The 20910-nt window shown below is 41.3% G+C and overlaps 1 protein-coding gene across 1 annotated transcript in view; it reads left to right on the top strand.

Moving 5' to 3' along the window:
* The first annotated feature begins 1476 nt into the window (after window positions 1-1476).
* LOC119658795 (organic cation transporter protein) overlaps window positions 1477-20910 on the top strand; it is a 63750-nt gene continuing 44316 nt past the window's right edge. The window contains exon 1 of the mRNA XM_038066513.1: window positions 1477-1941. Coding sequence (XP_037922441.1) covers window positions 1708-1941 — 234 coding nt within the window. The 5' untranslated portion in view covers window positions 1477-1707. The remainder of the gene's footprint in view (window positions 1942-20910) is intronic.

Genomic DNA, 20910 nt, shown 5'->3' on the forward strand with positions numbered 1-20910 from the left:
CAGGTGGAAACCCTTTCAAGTGGCATAGCAAACATGGTACTAAGTGTGTGGGGTAGCAAAATAGAGATGTCGCAGTTTTTGACAGCAGGCCATCGGGTTTCTTATAGAGCGTAGGTATCCATGCGACTTTTATGAAGGGCTCTTGCGAGTTCCTCCTCTTTTTCGCCAGGGTGTCTTGCTCGGACTAACTTACTTACATCCTGACGCCATCCATGTGTCAAGAACTTTCGCCAATTTTTCAACAAGACTGGGGCCCGTCCTGTCGCGTCGACTGAGGTGGACCCCCTGACATTTCTCCGAAGCTTGTTACTCAACACGATCATTTTGTTTTTGACAACATTTATGCACTTGCTTTGTCGGCCTATTGCAAGACCTGTCACCAAGAGAGGTCAGGTAGGATTTAGCATAGTGACATAACCCCAACTATACTGTATTTTTCTCCTAATGACAGCATTTTATTTTTGTTTTACTGAGCACAACGCAAAGTATGTTGTTGCCTGTATGCGTTGAATGCGACAGGCTGAAGTTAGTAACAGTGTTTACAGTGTTTATACTCTGCAAATACACTAGGCAACATTTTGTGGTGTCGCTCCCACTGGGGGTTATCAAAACTGTCATGTCATTCCCAGTGGATGCGCTCTTTAACGCGGGATCGAGACGTGAAATTTTCGAGTGTATGGGAAGGTTCTATGTAATGTAGAGAAGCGAGGAAAGTGGAGAGCGGAAAGAAATAAGGGAGAAAGGAGATAGCAGAAAGAAGAAGAGAGATGAAAGGCAAGCAACGAGAGTCTGTTTCTCAGGACATTTCGCTGGATGAGGGCTGTCATCCTGCACAGTCTAATTTAAAATCAGAGCTGCCTTCAGATGAATCAACTTCCAGGAGGGAAGTCACTGTGGCACTTCGCCAAATCATTTACTTGGTGGCAAGCAACTTTTGCGAATATTTTAGGCATGAAGACTGTTAGAGCGCAACTTATTCTGAAACTGCAATACCCCTCATAGGACCAGACTCCATTTTCGACGGACATGGCTCTTGTAATTGCTTTTTATTCCCGTGCCTAAACTTATAAAGATGACGCTTTCGCCCCACAGATCAAATAACAGCAGGGTCTCTGATGTAGTTCAGCAGCCATAACACAACTTACAACTGACAACTTGTAATACTAGGTCGCAAAACATATCAGCTCACCCAACAATTTACTATTTATACAAATATAATATTTACATTATATTAACTCGTCAAACCCATTAGCAACTCACAGCATCTCATACTGTCTGATAAAGCTCACGCTTCTTTTTAATTGCTTGATAGATACTTTCTTAGCTTTTATGAGGAGACACTTTCTCAAAAGCATGTGCCATTGACTCTGGTAAAATGAACTCTACTCCCAACACAATGCCGGTTAACAACTGGGGATGATCAGCATAATCACACTCAAAACTTATAGTCAAAGATCCAGCTAAAATCGTGCCCAAGATAGATGGAACAGTTTTCCGACTTCGGCTGCACATGGAAGCGGTTTCCAGTCCGCGGATCGCTAATAAACAGAATCACCACATTCGATGTTACGATTTCAAGTGTTCAGTGATCTTCACTGTTATAATTTGCTAATATAACAACAGATTCCATTTGAAAATTGGACTTAGTGTTCTCAAACATCGCGATCGGTGAAGATATTGGCAAGGATCTTGTATCTTATAGTAGCCATGACGTTGATAAGTGTTGCAACGCGAAGTGATACCGTGCAAAATAGGCAGTGTAATGTGCCGTCTAAGGACTCCCATTCTGATTTGATGGAGTCAAGTGCTACGGATCTGGATGATGATAATGTTATTTCCGAGCTGATTGGTGATGGTGGACGGTGGCAATTCACGTGGGCTTTACTAGTGTTCGTTTTTCAGATACCAACTACTATGCACATGTTCACATTTGTTTTCCAGGTGATTCATTTCTTTATTGATAGCTTGAAAATGTTAAATTGGCATATGATTTCTATGTTTAATCATTACGCATTAGTCAGCAGTGATAATGGATTTATTATAAATATTTTAGATATTTATTTTTTTTAAACAATCTCGAAAATATTTTTTACGGTGAGGCATATTTTGAATCTCGGATGAAACTACCCTTACCACATACTACTCCTTGTTTTCTATTACTTTTTCTGTGATTTGCATGATTTTCCTGAACAGGCCACTTATTCCCATATACTATCCTTTGATAATAATCGGAGGACTCGCACCAAACTTTCCAGTAACGTGACCTACTATATATCATGATTTTGCTACCCAATTTCCCGCTCCTCAAGTGAAGTTAAAAAAAAGTTTCACCAAAGAATGTTTACTATTATTGACTTTGGGATGATATGCCTTTTGAAACCTACGATAGATAGGGACCATTGCGAATTTTCGAAATTTTTCAGTTTCACCGTCAGCGTCGGAAATTACTATTACTTCTTTTGATACAAACAGTTAAGTTTTTTCATCCCCACTTTTGATATCTGAGGAGCTTTTCCTCCATCCGTTATTGTAACCAAAATCACATACGGTTTTCCCTCATTTCAGCCCCGATTTCATGTATTTTGGTGTAAATTATCAATAAACCTTCAACGATATATGTACGTAAAAAGTGAGCCATTTATTTATAGTGGACACAACAGTCAATTTCTCATTTAAACAGGAAAACAATTGTTTGATGATATCTCCCTAGACTATTCATATTTGAGATAGATAAGAATTTATTGAAGTTTTCCTGCTGTTTACTAATACAATGATACATTTTCTCTAGATTTATAAACTCTACCAGATAAAGTTCAGCAACAATAGTCTGTAAATTACTCAAACGCTTAGGAAGATTATATCTCCATCATAAAATTATTTACAGAAATTTCTTGAAAGTTTTTTTCTGTTTTAGAATGAACACATACGAAAAAGTGTCAATTTAGTAAAAATAACAGCATATGAAAACCACCATCATGCGCTACCCTTACTCTCTCGTGCGAAATCATTTTTAAATCAAATTAATGGCCGGCGGTCCACTCTGCGAAATTCACAACTAGCAATTTCCTTGGAAAACAAAACAAATCCCGCAACTCCTCTCTAAAAACCTACTAACGCGTTTACAGCGCAATTCTTCAGTATTACCAAGAGGAAGTTGGGGACAGAAGTAAAATTTGTGGCAGTTGAAAAGCTGTTGAGAAGGAGGAATGAACCGCCAGTCCTGCTTATCAAGTCCGTAGGGAGATCCCTTATAAGATCAACACCTAAGACAGTGGGACTGAAGTATTTTCAATTCGAAAAAAGGGTGGTGGAGTACTCATCGAATTAGGTCCAAAGGCAACGTTCTGTAAAGCGGTCAAGGGACTACATGAAGAAAAAGCTCTGGCTTTTAGCCGAGAACTCATGTGCCCTTTGTAAATCCGAGATTTTGAATGTCTCATAGAAAAGATCGAAGCAGAAGAAGCCGGCAAGCGTGGACGTCCAGAGGTAACCAATGGCCCGATAGGTATCATTCCTGCGAATTCTCGAGGCCAAAAACTAGCTGTGGTGGAAGTTGTAGAGCAATCCAATTCACAACGGGAAAATCAGAATTGGTTGGGTAGTATGTAAGATACGAATTCGAACAGCCTCCATTAAGGGTTACAGATGCTTAAAATATGAGCCCATGTTTGTAACCTGGCAGGGTTCTAACAGGAGGGCAGCATGCTTTAGATGCGGCCAGATAGGTCACAAGGCAAATATCCGCAACGAAAAGGAGAGTTACATTCTCTGCAGGGATTATGGTACCTCGGGTAAGAGTAGTGTACATACTGTGCCCGGTCTTCAAAGCATCCTACAGATTAAGATGTACCGGAGTGCAACCGGTCGTGAGTTGCGGAAATAAAAAAAATAAAAAAGCTGATCTAGTGCTCATCAGTGAACCAACTAAACACCTCCTCGTCATCAGAGAACCTAGAATCTAGTCTATTACATCATTTCGCGGTAACCTTCCCGATCGCCGCCTCAGGGGAGCCTTCAAGTCAGGAAATTCCAAGCACCAAAGAGAGGATGGTTGAGCGGTAGAGCGTCAGTGTTCGTCCTGTGTTTGTCTCACTGCTGTGAGGTTATTACTTGCACACACATTAAGTGTGATAATAGTGAAACTGAACCACAATCTTACTGTGTGGATGCCCGAACCAAGAAGCGAACAGGAAACACTAACGAGTGAGGAAAGGAGCACGGGAACTGTTACTTCAAAGGACCCCTTGTCATTCGACCCTCCATCGCTCGAGCTCTATCTTCTTCACAACTGGAAGAATACGAACGAAATGAGTAACAGGACCTCATCTGTCAACGCTCCCCAGTATCTTTCTAACAATGTTTTCTGGAAAGGGTTCCCTTGTGTCTGCATAAAATTATTAATGAAAAAAAGTTGTGATTAGTGTCGTCTACAACCCCATTGCAATTCATATTGCACTGCCCGCTTGGAAGCTGGGTTAGGAAATAGACAGTCTCAACATGCGTCCAATTCAGCCACGCACCTAAGATGCCAATAAGCCGCGTAGTCCATTTGCCTCCGACTCATTTTGCACTCATTTGGTGTGTATTCCCGTTCTTCACGAGCAAACATCACCCTTGCGCTTATATATGGTCTTACGCGCCTTAGCAAGAAGGGCAACGGGAATCACTCTCACGATAGGCAGATGCCACCTGCAAAGCTTGAAGTCTTTGTACTTGCGCAGGACGATTACTTTATACCTCGTTACCATGAGCACCAACCCACGCCATAACAGACTGCTTCGCATTTATTGGAAGACGTGGCTTATGATTGCCATTAGCCTACTTGCCTTGTCCGAAAAGCAGCAGATTTGATTTGCTCGAAAATCTCATCTTTGAGTCAAGCGTCAATTCGATATGCTTAACCCATGAATCGACGCGATTATCAACTCGCCGATCGATATGGGACGCAGAGTCAGAATTCTCTTTTCAGTCAGGATAACCGCTTTGGTTTTTCCAACACAAAGTTAAAACCATGAGCTGTCATCTATCCGTTTAATTCCCATAATTCTGCCAAATCTACTTTGCGCTTGTTCAACAGGTGCGATACTTCTTGGGTGTGGAATCTTAGCAGGCTATCGCAAGAACCATTCCAAAAGCCTGGTCGTAAAATCCCTTTGTTACCCCTGATGTGATCTTTATCCTCCTCTGGCCCTCTAGCGTCTTATAGAGCAGGGAGCGGTTTCTCAGATAATCCCCCAATATATGTAAGAGTTAACCCGGAACGTAAATTGAATTTTCTAGTGTGCCTAGAATGTCGGAACTGAAGGCATTAAAGGCATTTCTGACATCAAGCGTGAGGAGTGCCACTCGTCGATATCGTCGGTTAAGGGCTTCAAATTGATGGACCACTTCCACGGTATACAGACGGCAACACGGGGCCTCTATTCCACTTCTTGATCAACGCAAGCATCGCCGCTTTCGAGTGGAAAGGAAAGATGCCCTCTTTGAGGCCAACGTCGAATGCGTCTCGTCGATGGTGGTACACCAGTTTTTCTACCTCTGACGGCCTGGCGCCTTATTGCTTTTCAAAGACAGAACTGCCTCTTCCAGCTCTTTTATGCGGAAAAGTGGACAAAGGCTCCGATTTTTCGAGTTACCTGTTTACGACCGAATTCGTACTTTCATTCTGATGCCTACTTCCTCCCAGTTGTTCAACCGTTGTGTCAAATGGCAGAGCTTAAGGCAATCCTTATAGAGCTCGGCTATTTCCGCACACACACCGAGAGTTAGTGTCAGTCACTTCGAACACAATGTATGACAGTCGTTTGTCGAGAAGTTTTCCAGAACTCGCCATTGATTCCGACGCGAATTTTACGACGTAAATGCTTCTTTAGCAGTCTGGGCGCCAAAACATCCGCATAGATCCGGTGCTCAAAACAACAAGCACTGTGCTCGCCGTCAATTCGAGAATCAATAAGGCATTCCCCATTCAAGGGCCCTGCCCTTGAAGTCCCTCCAAGCAGGATCCGCCTCTACATGCCCAAATCAGCGTCGTCCAGAGCATCTCCCTGTTGAAGCTCCCATCGAAGGGCAAAGGAAGTATTTTGCTAGCCTATTGGAAAAAAACGCACGAAACTAGAATTGAAACCTACAAAAAATCGGCTCGATAGCGCGTGTGGAGTCGTCCAACTTTGGACCGAAGTGCTGCAACTGACATGGAAGATCCTTGACGGGTCACATCCTCAATCGATACTTTTCCTGCCCCAGAGTTCATGAGGAGCGGCCTTTGTTCACGGGGTCGATTGAGTCGGTATTCGGTATTTTGCTGGTTTTAGCTTGTGTTTTCTCCCACTAGATTCACACGATACTGGTTACTTTCGCTCATTGCGATGTTTTGTATAATCGCACGCCTGACCAGCACAGAACCATTCAAACAATTTATTGACGAGACACTTCAGTGGACTTTTCATCGTAAATTTCGGCAACCTTTTACATTTTTGGAATAGCTTTTCCCTCTAGGTCGACTTTGGCTAACCAGGATGGTCTTTTTGATTATTCCCATTCGATTTAATCAATACAGAGGATAACGGTATAACAATCACATGAATCACTTATAATCATTTTTCAGTTTTTATAAATGATCGTTTCAATTAAATCCCCAAGACGAATTTGTGTAGAAAAAACCTTTAGATTAGCTATAATTTCTGATACTTAATTTGTTAAACATTAAACAAGTAGCTTCTCCTTTACAAACAATTTTTATATTGCATACTTATATGTATTTCCTGAGTTACTTGCTCCCTTCATTATTACTTGTTTGGGGAAAAGAAGGAACTACAACTTCTAGCCAAAACAGTTGACAGACGGCTTCGTCCAGGGTAGAGATAACTCATCAGACGCTGCCTCATCTCTACCCTGGGGGCTGTGGCCGGAGCGATTACTACCTGTCGTTACTTTCGGTCCCACTGCTCCCAGGGCAGAGGTGTGGTAGCGTCTGATGAGTTGCTTCTGCTCTGGTCGAAACCGTCAGTCAACTTTTTTGGAAAACTTGGGTGTTTAACCCAAAAAGAGGAGTCCGTGGACCACAATAGAGGAAGTAGGGAACAGTATCACCGTCAGACCGGCCATAGTCATGTTTACAGTTCCTCCTATCATGACAGTTACTGTACTCACATTTTTATCTGACTGTGCGGTAGACACTGAGTGTAGGCTTTGTACTGAAGTGGAGAGCATTTTTCTACAGATTTCTCCGTGGAAGAATCTGAATCTGGTGAGACAGACTTGATTGCTCAAAGTCGTAGATGGATTCGAACTTTGCGACTCCTTATCAGTTGGAGAGTTAAAATCCGTCGTTTTCATTTACGTGTGGTTTGGACACTCTTAGTGTAGTAGTAAATTACTACAGGCTACACCATCATGACGAGGTGGCGTTCAAGAGGAGGATTTATGGACGAGGACAGAAGACAAGACGACGTATGCAACTATAAATATCCAGTTCAGAGTACACTGATGATCAAAGCAACTTCTTCTTTACGGATGTCTTGATAAAAGTATTGTCCGCTGCAAACTATTTGAATTCAGTGGGCTTTAGATTACTTGGTGCAAAGAAGCGAGAAATTATCAAACCAGTGGCCTCGTTTTGTGTGCGATGATGAGACGACCCTCGTCTTCCTCTATCATCTCAATATGAACTCTAGATTCTCGGATTCAAGCGCTCATCGCAATTGTAGGGTTTGGAGCAATGTTAGGCCTTCTGGTCAAAAACGAGAGTGGTACAAATAAATCCTATCTCATCTTGAACGTGATTTCGAGCTCATTTAACAGATGATGGCTCCTGTCTAATTAGGATCTTAGGATCATAAAGTGTTAAAGTAACATAGATCATTATATGGGTCACAATACTGGAAAGTTTGGTGGAAATGCTATTATTATTAAGGCAAAGTTTCCATAATCTATGTACGATTAAATATCAATACTAAAGTGAATAATGTATCGTGCTGAATACATACACATATATTACGAAATACGTACAAATGTCACTGTCGTATATACAAATACTCTCAGAGAGATAGAAATACGCAAAACTGTTCATGCCTAGAGCGCTGAATTTCCGGATATTATCTTGTTACTGACACCTTCCCACATCTTAGTTTCATGTGGAAACTATTATGTAGTACTACTATCCTGCTATTATCGTGCGAGCTATCTTATCAAGTTAACCAACGATAGTTTACATCAAACAAATTAAATGAAAAATTCCTCAGTATCTAAATATATGAATAGGATAGTTTGAGTATATTACCATAAACTATGTATATGAAAATACTCTAAGGTAAATTTTGATGATGCAAAAATGATTTTCTTTTCGTCATTTATTGCGATTCAACTTTATTTCACATTCAAGTATAATTCAAATGTGGAATGCTCCCATTCCCATGGAACCTATCTGTTGAAACCACGAAATGTATATCAACTACAAAGTTGGTTGCAAAATAGTTAGCTAATTTCTTTAAAGGGTAATCCGAGCCAAGCTTTCAAGATAACTCTTCATATGCTTTTTGAAAGATCAAGTCAAATAATGGTCAACCGTGTTACACTTGGGAATCAACCTATATTGGTATTAAGATTCAAATCTAAATGTTACTTTCCTATTTATTATATTCGGAAACCATTCATCATTCAGACCACGGGAAGATTACTGACGAAGTTAACAAAATAAATGGTTCCCGAAATACCGGTTATGCGTTAGGAATTAAAATATTCACTCGAGAACGGAGGAATATTCTACTGGATTTTGTTTGTTAAAAGATTACGTAGTAAACATACTCCATACTCAACAATCTTTAAACACATTGTTACATCCAATTTAAAACGTTAGATGTAATAATTTGTCATAGTCATTATTAGCGATGGCAGGGCGGGATCTACTACAAAAACTGGTCTAAAGATCAACTCATATATCGTAAGATACTCATAGTAAGAACATGTAGACATGAAAAAAAACCATTAATTATATTTGCAAAGCTTAATTCATTGAGAATTAGTACAATAAACATAGTTCGAGTTAATAATAGATATTTTGCACTTCACATGAATACGCTTGAAAATTGGGTGGCTAAATCAAACACTAATTACTTCCAATTTTAAAGGCAATCGTTAAAGCGCAAAACAATACAGATAAATTATAAATGGACAATATCTCACTATAAATATCTACCTCAAGTCTCATAAAAAGCATCTGGATAATTGCTCAAACCGATACTTGCCACAATTCACAAATACCTTCTCTAACCACTGCATCTTTTTCGAAACCATTACTAAAAGTCACAATAAAAAATGCAGAAAAAAACGCATGCAATTTTTAAATTTCTGCAAGATTCATTGCGTCATTACAATTTTGTTAAATACAATTCAGATACAATGGAGTCGAGCACTAGAGGGACTATCGCGTGTTGGCCGTGTGATAACGAATTTTGCTTTATGATTTTACCTTCGCCATGGGATTGAGCTCGGATGTACCAATTTTCCATTACGTGCATTAGATTTTCACACGTTCGCTTGTGGCTTGATGAAATCCGGAAAATGTCAGATGTGAATTCATGCACATATGCGGTGAGTGCGAATGGATGAATGCTGATGGGTTTTCAGGTGAATGGAGAATGTGCTGAAAGTGATGGCAAAGAACATTGGACATTTTTGGAAATTATCCTTCACTGTTTAATTGAAAGTTTTCAATTTATTTACTAAACATCACCATGGAGTAGGTGAGAAGGAGGGCTGAAGCTGCCGGTAAAACTCTCGCAGCTATAATTCCGAAGAAAGGGAGAGGATCTCACTAGGAGAAAAAAGGGCTGCCTGGAGAAATGTGGCACCTCGGAAAAAGAGAGATCGGAGGAAGATAAGATAGGACGCTTTCATCATCTGGGGAAGGGTCCTATGCTAACATTCTCAGAAGAGTGACGGCAACATCAATTCGGAAGATATTTTAACCGTATTAGACGGTCCCACAAAAAAGACCTTATTCTGGATCTCAGAAAATCCAAGGATGTAACGACAGACATATTCTCGAACTAAATTGGTAAGTCCTTACGATAGAAAGACGATATAAAGGCTAAGAAAAACTTACGGTGGAGCATAAGCAGCCATAATCAACCAACCTTGGCTTTTATCACATTGCGAAGACATGCACCAGTTCGAGTGACAGTCCGAAGCAATGCAGGAAATGCGGACAGGTAGGTTTATCAGCAAGGACTGTAGGGCTGACCCAAAGGAAATTGCACATTGTAAGCAGCAGCTGCCCGCAATAAGGAGACGCTTCAACCCAAATCGCAGAACCATGGGTTGTTGGTGGGGTAGTCAAAGGCTTAAGCTTCCAGCCTGGTGACCTGGACGTGATCAAACCTACAACTTAATGGTGATCTTGAAAGACCTCCAGGCTAATTTGGTTACTGACCTGGTGGTGACATCACAACCGTCAAACTATCCATAATAAGTCAACAGGAAGATAAAGAGATTTTATGGTGCTCCGCACATTTCCCCTATGACGCAGAACAAGTTCTCACTGGAGCAATAACCAGAGCTATCCAATATACCAGAAATAAAGAGATGGGGTAACAGTAGGATGTGATGTCAACGTTCAACACATATGCTAGAGAAGTTCCAACATCAATTCAAGAGGATCGAGACTATAAGAGTATCTAGTAGAAACCGATCTGCAGATTCTCAATTTGGGTAATGAACCCAATTTCTCCAAAGTGTTCAGGGGGAAGGTCATCGACATCACGATGGGATCCACTGACATTGTGGCTATAGTCGGAGAGAGGAGAGGATTAAATGATATCACACTCTCTGATCACATGTGCAGTCGGTGCAGGTCTGGTTCCACCGCTGGCTGGAATCAGTCCAAAGAGGCACGGAAAGGTCTAAAGAAGCGCATAAGATCGGCTAAACGATGATCATGGAGACGCTTTTGCGAAGAGACTAACTCTCTTGCACTTCCAGGCAGCACCTTAAATTTCATCTCGGAGCTGACAGGTATGTACAGCCCTCAATTGAGAGACTGAAATATGGCATGCAAAGTAGTATAACTAGAGCGAGTAAAATAAACGTTTAACACGCTCCATAGATACAAATATGCAGGTCTGGATGACATAATTCCAACACTAGTAATAGAGGGAATGAATGCCCTGGGTCTTCATAATCGGAATATATACCGTGCCTAGGTATGCAAGGTATATATCCAGAATTCGTAGCACGATTATATTCCAATTAACTGGCGTGAAGTGAAGGCTGATATTTATTCCCCAATGAGGGATACCCACCTACACGGACGCAAAAAGCTTCCGATCGATCAGTCTAACGTCCTTTCCACTAAAAGGACTAGAAATACTAGTAGATCGGTTCATAAGGGTTACACGCATTCCTAGGTGGTCACTTTACCATAAGCAACACGCCCACCAGAAAGGCAACTCCACGGAGACAGCACTTCATAAGCTCATGGCAAAAATCTAAAAGGCGATGTTCGAAAAAAATACGCCTTAGGTGCATTTATGGATATCGAAGGCCTCATTGGCGGCAATTTGGTTGCCTTCACATACTGGAGTGAAGAAAAATCCACATATTGGTCGGCCAGAAGTCTTAGGATCACCTTTCTGTGGCCCCAGGTAAAGATAACGAGGGTGGTATCCACTTAGGTCGCGGGTTTCTCTTGCGCATCATCAACCATCCCTCGGATTCCTTTAGAACTGAATTTTCCCGACTTTATGCCATTTCCGTTTAGTATATTGGCGGTCATGATTGGCGCTCCGTAGGACTCGTTCGATCGATTTCGAAATCTCCTAGCATCGTCTCATCGGCTATTTTTATTTGCTTTATGCTGCGGAAAAGTGCATCCCTCCTCGCGAGTGCGCATACCAGGGTCAAGGGCTTAGTTAAAGTCCAAAGTTCCTCGAATGTTCAGAGTTCACATACTAGTGGCCAGTACCGCCCCTAAGTACTCGAAAGTGGCGTTCAGACCTAGTCTGCTATGGAGTCACAAAAAATTCGACCCGTCGTGAAACCTAACCAGAAGTTATCTGGTACCATGGGATCCGGGAAGGTCCTCTGAGAGCATATGCTTCATGTGTGGTTGATCCTCTAGTGAGAGTTTCATGGTGATTGGGCCCATACCCCGGGCAGAGCTCCTTTTAGACTCAAGGTCTCAGATCCACTGGTATGACTGCTGAGTCTACACTCAGATAAACCAGTACCGTAGTGCAAGTCACATCAATCTGTGGTTGAAAAGAATCGTGGGATTATGACTAAATGGCATGTACTCATGTTAAACTACAAGTGTCTTCACACTAGTGGCCAAGCACCCCCTTAGTCAAGCAGTAATGCACATAGGCCACCTCTGGCTTGGGATCCACATTAGCTACAGTCAATCAATCAGTTCTTATCTGTCATTACAACGTGATCAGCAAGTACGAGAGTTCGCAGTCGGAAGGGCTATCTTCCAGTCTAGCTATGTAAACCTAAGGGTGGTGTGATGATTTATACAGTCATAGGAAGAAACATAAACAGATGTTGCTTGCTAGAGCTTTTTGCACCACTCATGCATGGTGAACTAGAAGTGTATGCACTGAAATATGCCCGTCAGAATTAGTCTACCATTTCCTGCCAACAAGCATTGGTGTTTTGCAGGCACCAGGGCGAAATGGATTCTCTACTAGGCCGACTTTGAGTATTCCAAATAATGATCAAATGACTGTTACCAACACTGTGTAACTGACCCCCGATATCGTGCTTCGTGTTGTGGTTTTGCGATTAGTACCTCATGACTGCAACTCTTTCAGCTCCCCCAGTAGATTGTCCTCAATTTTTATAACTGCGAAGACAGCTTTAAAGGGAGGCTATTATATTTTTGAGGAGGCGTATTGATACAGTGATTCGTGCTTTAAGAGCGTTTTCATAACAGTCCTGTCAACTAGAGAATTATCTCGACTTCTTCACAATACTTTTTGAAATAGTTCCATTTGATTATCGTATGATTTCTTGTAGGGTGTCTCGAACCTCATCCTTTCTAAATGATTTGCAAATGGCATGCTGTTTGCACCATGGCAATTTTGCCACCTTCATTAGTTGGGTTGCCTGTTGAAGCGCAATCTACACATGGCGGCATCGCTTACTTCCACGACCCACTGGGTAATTTGGACTAACTTCGTCGTCGTCGGATCGTACGTCAAGGGAGGCTAGGTACTACCCAGTTTTAGTCCCTGAGGGGACAAGTATCTGAGAAATTAGGATCCTATGATTATATGTTTGAAATGAAGCTGAAATAGGCTTCGTTGGTTGTCAAAAACCCTACACAGATTTCGTCATATTAGCTGCTATCGCTAGTAAGGTTTGAAACTGCGACTAAATAAAGGACCTCGAAAAACTCTAACTCGAGTCGACAACTTGAAACAATAGCAGACAGACATTGAAGAGATATGTAGGAAAACCAAGCGAAGGTTAGAATAAAGGAATCTGGGTACCAATGCTCGGATGAAATCGCGAAATGTAACATTAAGCAAGGGTTTTGTCGCAAATTATTTTTTTTTTCTCAGCACAAACTCTCAACTTGAGCGACAATTTCAGTGATATAAGCTAGACATTCTACATAGGTCTGAGCGATGTGAGATGGTAGGACTCTGGAGAGTATTCCTATCTCTCTAGCGGCAATGTGCTTTTGTACTCTGGAAAACCAAGTGATAGTAGACGCGAATCCAGTGTCGGCTTGTTCCTGACGGATACCACAAGGCGCGCTCTTCTGACCTAGGGACCGATGTCTGGCAGGATTCTGACTAAATAGGAAATCATAGATGTACATTATCCCAACCTTAAGGCATGATAGTTGCTCACTTTCAGAAATGTTGTGATCGTTGTGATGCTACTATTTTTGATATTTGCTTATACTTTAAAAACCCACTAAGCAACTCAGCCCCTGTTTCTTTGAGGTCCGCTAGTCTTCCTGTGTGGTTTTCCAAGAAATTCCAAAAATAATGCATGGATATGGTATAATAGAAACACCAAAATTCGGCAGAAAGTGTATCGAAATTTCTGTTATTATTTTGAAATACTAAAATCAAAGGTGGTGTACAAACTCATGTGCCAAATTCATGTTTTGCGTACAACCTCAATTCGGTAACGAATAAAATTCAAAAATCTACGTAGGATTTGTGCACATGCGTACACACACATATTGCAAATTCATTGACTTTCAATTGAAATTCTGTTTTTGTTAATTGAAAACTAAATAAAATTTTAAGTGTGGTCCAGAAAAAACAATGTTCCTCGGAAATAAATAGAACGAACGCTGGAAGGATCGTAAAATCGGGGCTATAAAATTCTCATTCCCATCGAATAAAAGTACATATTTAGTGTATGCCAAAACCATATTTTGTGGTTGATACTAGTTTTGTTTTATTTCTATTTTATTTTTTCAAAATAAAGACATAAAAAGTCATTAGAAGCTATCATCTATGCAGACTATTAATTGATAGTCATGTTTTCATGTGATTGCTTGATGTGTAAGTTGGTAATCAAATTTATTTGTTAATTTGTGGCAATAACGAATGGTAATTGCTGTTTTAAGTGCATAAAAAGTTTTGATTGGTTGGAAGGTTGATAGAAATGTTTAAATATTTTGTATTCTTTATTTTTGAGATGATATATAAAATAATAAGGTGACATTAGAAACGGCATCTATGCATAGGTGCGGATAGCCGATGTTGACGGTGTATTACATTTAATGTTTTAAGCACTACCCTTCTACCTTCTCTTTTTGTACCAACTGACATTCAGCCGAAGGGTGGTTGACCCAGCATTTGATGCAGCACGAGCCGATGCTGATTAACCAGAACACTGACATCACTCACACTGACTGACCTCACTTTTCTAAAGAAATCGAACGGTTACGCCAATTAGATCACCAATTTCACTTTCAGGGCTTATTAACACCAAAAGAATTCAGGATGCCTTGCTTATAAAAAGGACTATTTCGCGAGAAAAACTCATTTCAGTTCTCAAGGCCCGCAGCAACACAGCTGACCCTTGCAGCTCCTCAGCATCAAACCAGGGATTTCTTTCAGGATAATCCTTTAGCTCCTCTTAATTAATTTAAACCTCCTTGGTTGAAAGCTTTTCCAGTGGAAACGCAAAAATTTTTTCATGTAGTCCTAACAACACAATCATTTTATCCTTCTTTTACTTAAACTCAACTCCGGGGTTTCCTTTGTAAAGAAGTCATGTCTCAAATAGAAAAACAATAATATGAATATGCCTAGCAATTTTAAGCCAATGACTTAGTGGGCTTTTCCCTTGATACAGACTTACGTCGGTAATATTAACTAAACTAAAATTTCTCACCCCCTATATTGGGTCGAACAAGAGGTAAATCCCCAAGCAAAAATTGGACAGGACAAACAGTCCAGCATCGACGATCTACATTATAATCTATATCGCACCATTCTTGATAAAGTACCGAGCAAACGAGGTACATAAAATATAAAAACTGTCAGTAATGATGACTCCCAAAAGCATACTTACAATACCTGGTGTTTGTGTGATCTATGAGGATCTGCATGGTTGAGACTCCATTGCTAAAATTGTCAGTAATTTCCACGGCTCCATCACTGTCAATTTTCTAAAAGGTGACAGTTTTGGAGAGTAGACTGGCTGCGTCTCTTATATCAATGGCACAGCGCAATAGATAAGCCAAACTTTGGGATAACAAGGGATATTCGACTGATAGCAGAAACAAAAGCTATGTTGAGTAGACAGAATATTTGGAGCTTATTGCGCGTCAATTAGATATCTATCACTTCGCCGACATCGAAGCATTACGAGAGAACTCCCATGGAATAAGCCCCTCTGCACGCTGAATGCCGAGATTACGAAGCTAGCTGTGGTTGATTTCTGAGGCCATAAAAGTGGTCAGTATTGTGTTCGCCTGTGATTATTACCCTGATTTGGTTCAGGTACTCGTTTACAGCTGGGTCTACTAGTAATTGACATCTAATTACGATATAAATCCCTCTGCCACCATTGGTATTCAATCTCAGAAAAACCACAGGGGATGGCTGACATGGGCCGTAAGAAAAAAGTAACAGTCTCAGAAATGCAGCTCCTCATGTGTGGTAAATCACAAAAAATGATCGGAGCTATGTATGCCGACCGTAATTCCTATCTATATCTTTAGTCAGATGATGGCCACACTATCAGCACCGATGAATTCCTTGATAGTTGGTTTGTCATCAGGGTATCCCTCACCAGCTTTAACGTGAATGAAAGACAGGAACATAACTTCATTCAACATGACCAAGTAAGAAATTTCATGGCTTGGTAGATTTATGAACTTGCTAGCTTTGCAGCCTGAGAACCTCTTAGCCTCTTTCCTAGCGCATTTAGTGTCATTGGCGTATTTAAATATTTCGCCGTGGTTAAAATCTATTGGAAAATAGCAGACATAACGGACACATACCATTGGAAGAGATGCTAGAAGAACTGAATACATCTCTTTTATATATGTTTGATAGGAGATATAAATTTAGTCTCACTGGCAAAAAAAAACTGAAACAGTTCAGAAGAGTATGTGGTTTCACAGGCAGAAGCATATGTGGTCTCAAGAACGACAACCTTTGTGATTGGCGGGTGATGGAAAGCCAGGCGTATCGCAATCTGAGCAGTCCCAATATTACCTCACTTCGCTCAGGAAGACAGGACTCTTCAAGTTTATATCAAAATTCAACATATGGATTTACTCAAAGTAGGGTCAACCCCTTCTGTGACTAGACAAGAACAACTAATTGTAGTGTCGGCAGCAGGAATAAGTGGATCACTGTTCGCGTACTCAGAGTGAAATTCATCTTTCCCTAATTCTAATTTTCAAAGATGTATGCAATTTGCAGTAGCACACGTGTACGCAGGCTGCGTATCCTGCAAAAAACTACATAAAGTGACAGTTACGTCTTTGGTGGTTTAACGTGAATATCTGGCGAGTTCACTTTATTCAATGGCCCTCTTAAGGCGCGGATTGATTTTGTGACCACAATCAGAGTCCCGCTGAGAAACGCTCACCGGTATCAGTATATACTGAGTGCATGGTTTAGCATTCATACTGATGAATGCAAGACCTACACCACGTTTAAGGCCCGAAGGTCTCTGCTCGCTTGGACGTAACCACAACCCCTCAATAGGAGACCAACTGCAACAACCAAGCTGAACGCAACCAGGAATTCTCCTGAGACATGTATTCAGAGACTAGCCCGGTTCTCATGGTACCAGTATACTCCTGGTAAATTTTCGTGACCTAAAGCCACGTTGGAAGAATCCCCGTGCAGACTCGGGTCTGATCGCCCTAATTGGAGCATTCGCGTATTGCATCACGGCCAGCATACCAAAATAAGTATAGCGTTTCCCAGTGCTACCACATGAAGGCTGTCCTCTGTCACTCGGTTTGGTTAGGCTGACAGTATTGCTGCCCCGTCTTCTTCGCTGCCACCTCAGGACACCACATAGAATGACAATCGGTTCCCCGCTAGATAAGCTGATTCATTCCCTAATATTAGAGATGAGTTCCTCATCGCCACACCGGTTTGCGAGCATGCCCCTGCAATAACTAGACGGGCGACACCTACAACAAAATGGACCGCTTTTGCGTTTTCCTGGTGTTTCGTAATGACAACTGCGCCCAAAGCATTTCCTGGACCGAAAATTATTGCCTCTTCTGAGGTGGGAAGTAGAAGAACTTCATTGTACATTGCATTCCACAGTGAACGACTTAGTACCGAACACGCCGCGGCGGTATACTATTCCATTTTGCATCCAAGAGTCCTCTGCAGAAGACAATTTTCAACCAGTCCCACCAAATACCCAGGAATATAATGATATATCGAGGCAGCATGGGGTCTCCGTCTTAACAACCTCAGCGATAAGGAGAAAACTCAGGTGAAGATATAATCCATTATCGATTTCTCATCACAAAATATGCATTTTGGAATCTTTATCCACACAACACAAACTAAAAAAGAAATGCAAAATCTTCACGTTTCGGAGTCATCCTACATGGCCAAGAATATGTAAATTACTTGGTCTGGCGCTGTTCCTTTTTTCAGTCAGACATACCTACAGAAAATGGTCTGACAGCGTTCACGATGCAGTAATTTTGAAGCAAGTCTCGTATGAACTTCTTAAATTTGGGACTAGGCAGTGGGGAAATAGCAACTCCAAGGATAGTGACAGTGTACGAAAACAAGCTTCCAATGACTGCATTCCTGGTGTACACCCACCCATTAGTTACTGATACAAGTTGATATAGCAACCAGGCTGCTTGACTTTGTAAGTGTTCTTCCCAGCGGTACGTGTCAATGGGACGCCCATGTAGCGCTCCGAATGAGCAACGAAGCGACCCGGGTAAGGTGGTAGTTAGTTGGCTACAGTCAATGGTTCCTGCGTAATACGTTACTTTGGCCGACACGGATAGATCGGTTTAATGAAAGCAGCACGTCCTAAATTAGGCCACATACCTTAGGAAGAACACCTTGAAGGACCGACATTCAAAGGAACTAACAAGTAAGAAAAAACGGGCTATTTGTCAAGGACCACGAAACATTGGGCGGCTACCGAAAGATGAAAGGACGAATAAAGGAATAAAACTTCTCATGAAACTCGAGAATAGCGAACGAGGATAACAACGAAATCGTGTCTGTATATGAGACAAAAGCCAAATTTTTTCAGATGCATAATGAAATAATATCATTAATGAAAGACTTCAGAAGGCCAAATCAGGCGGCTTTTAGGAGCAACTGCATTCCTAAAATAGTTGGAGATATGGCGATCAATGCTACAAAGGGAGAAAGAAAGCACCAATCACGTACAGACATTGCTAATTAAGACCAAAGACAACAAACAATTGAACCGCACCTCTTTAGAAAAAGCTCGGTCATAGGGAAATTGCCGCCCATTAAAGCGGCCTTCGCTGAACAACATGACGGGTTGCGGAGCATCAACACAAATGAAGGAGAGCCTTGGCTTATCAACACTTCTTTACCAAATGGAGCAATGCAATACAAAGCAAGACGATCATGTGATAGCAATGCTCAATGTATTAAGGAACAACATCCTTGAATTCAGCGAATTTATTAACGATTCTATCATTCATGAATACAGAATATGTTTCGAGGTATAGTGTTGGCATATAGGGGAACGGACGGGAAAATGAGGAGAGGAGAAACCACCAACATCGCCAAAGCCATCGGAAAGCAGAAATATAAAGGAAAGGAGTAGAGAAATAATGATAGGGATAGCAAGATCACTACAAACTCCGAAAGGCCTAAAGGGTCCTCCGGCGAAAAGGAAAGTCCGAATAAAGATATATGTGGCGCTAATATTCAAGCCTCAATCAATAAAGAAAAGGAAGCAAGATGAAAATTCGGCCTGTGTCTGTGGCTTTAATAATGCAACCTAAAAAGCACATTACCACATTACCTTTTACGAAGTAGTGTAATCCCGCAGTGTACCGTTACCGTTTTGAATAAAGTGCTCTTACACACTTCAAGGCCCTGTTCCAATTGGGTTTTTGCGCCTGGACCGAATTTGAGGTAAAGAAAAGGAGAGAGGGGACAAATTCGACCAAAGGTAATCATTATCTCAAAGGATAACCTCTAGGAGATATCCTGCTTATGGTTAAGATCGACTGGTTTTAGATGAAGTGGAAAAGAACATGAGTAGAGACGGACTCAGGAAAGAGATCTCCTAGTAGAGCTTAGAAAGTGTGAAGGTAAATCAGTAGAAAATCTTGCATGGGAATGAAAAAATCGCTTGAGCTGTAACTCGAAGTCAGGACACGCAGGCTTGAGATGTTTGGCGATTTCCAGGACAAAAGCAGACATAAAAGCGGGAATCGAAGACCAATTCATCTTGCATGGACTACAAAAGTCAATGGTAAACCGGCTGATGAGCGCATGTAGTCCCAACCGTCAGTTTGCTGATGGAAGCAGCAATAACACTGTTAGCAATTAAAAAAGCTTGGTGGTCTGCCGGCTTAGATACCAAGCTTATCTAAAAGTATATCCTAGACACTAGGCAGCATGTAAATAGGATAAGGATACATCGAAAAAATGCAGAAGTCACCAGAAAAAAGTCACACATCTAAGGAAGGAGGGGCAAAAATTGCCCTTAACATATTTTGCAGGGAGAGTCATAGCGCCGATGTAGACCACATCGCGGGCTGGTATTTAAGAAGGTACTGATCGCCTTGGAGAAACAACAGTTTCTCGATACAAATAGATTAATGTGCTTTGGCTGGGCCCAGATGACCTTCGATGGTAATACATTTTTCAAGGCGCTATGAATTGGATTCGGACCAGGATTGTTCCAATATATAGAAAGTGATGCATATCAGAAGATATGCGTTTGACGCATGCGATCCCTTTTTAATCAACCAGAATACATACCCGTGCAGACAACTAAATTACAACTATTAGTGGAATGGGGAAATGGCTCGATTACGATCTTCATGCCTCGGAGCGAGACTTTGATATCAGACCAAAGAAAGAGAGAGTGAGGAGTTGAAGCAGGAGCAACGTGGGGGTGAACGCAAAAACGCCATAAAGTGAAATGCATAGAATACTTCAAGCAACTATGTACAGAAGCAGACATTAACCACTAGAGAAACACACATAGAGTGGCTATTAAGAAACAAAGAGGGCATAGATCTTCCCGAAACCAACTACCCTAGCCTTCTAAAAAAGTTGCTACCGATTTTTCCTTCCCACAAGGCAAATGGCATGCTGTTACAAATATCCCTGAATGCATTAGTGGTACCCGCGATCAGGAAACAAGAGTTAGGGGAGTTTTGCCGGAAGATTAGCGATGACACAGCTGTCATTACCGCGCGGAAAATATTCGCTG

The sequence above is a fragment of the Hermetia illucens genome, chromosome 6 (assembly GCF_905115235.1).
Source record: "Hermetia illucens chromosome 6, iHerIll2.2.curated.20191125, whole genome shotgun sequence".
Taxonomy (NCBI): domain Eukaryota; kingdom Metazoa; phylum Arthropoda; class Insecta; order Diptera; family Stratiomyidae; genus Hermetia; species Hermetia illucens.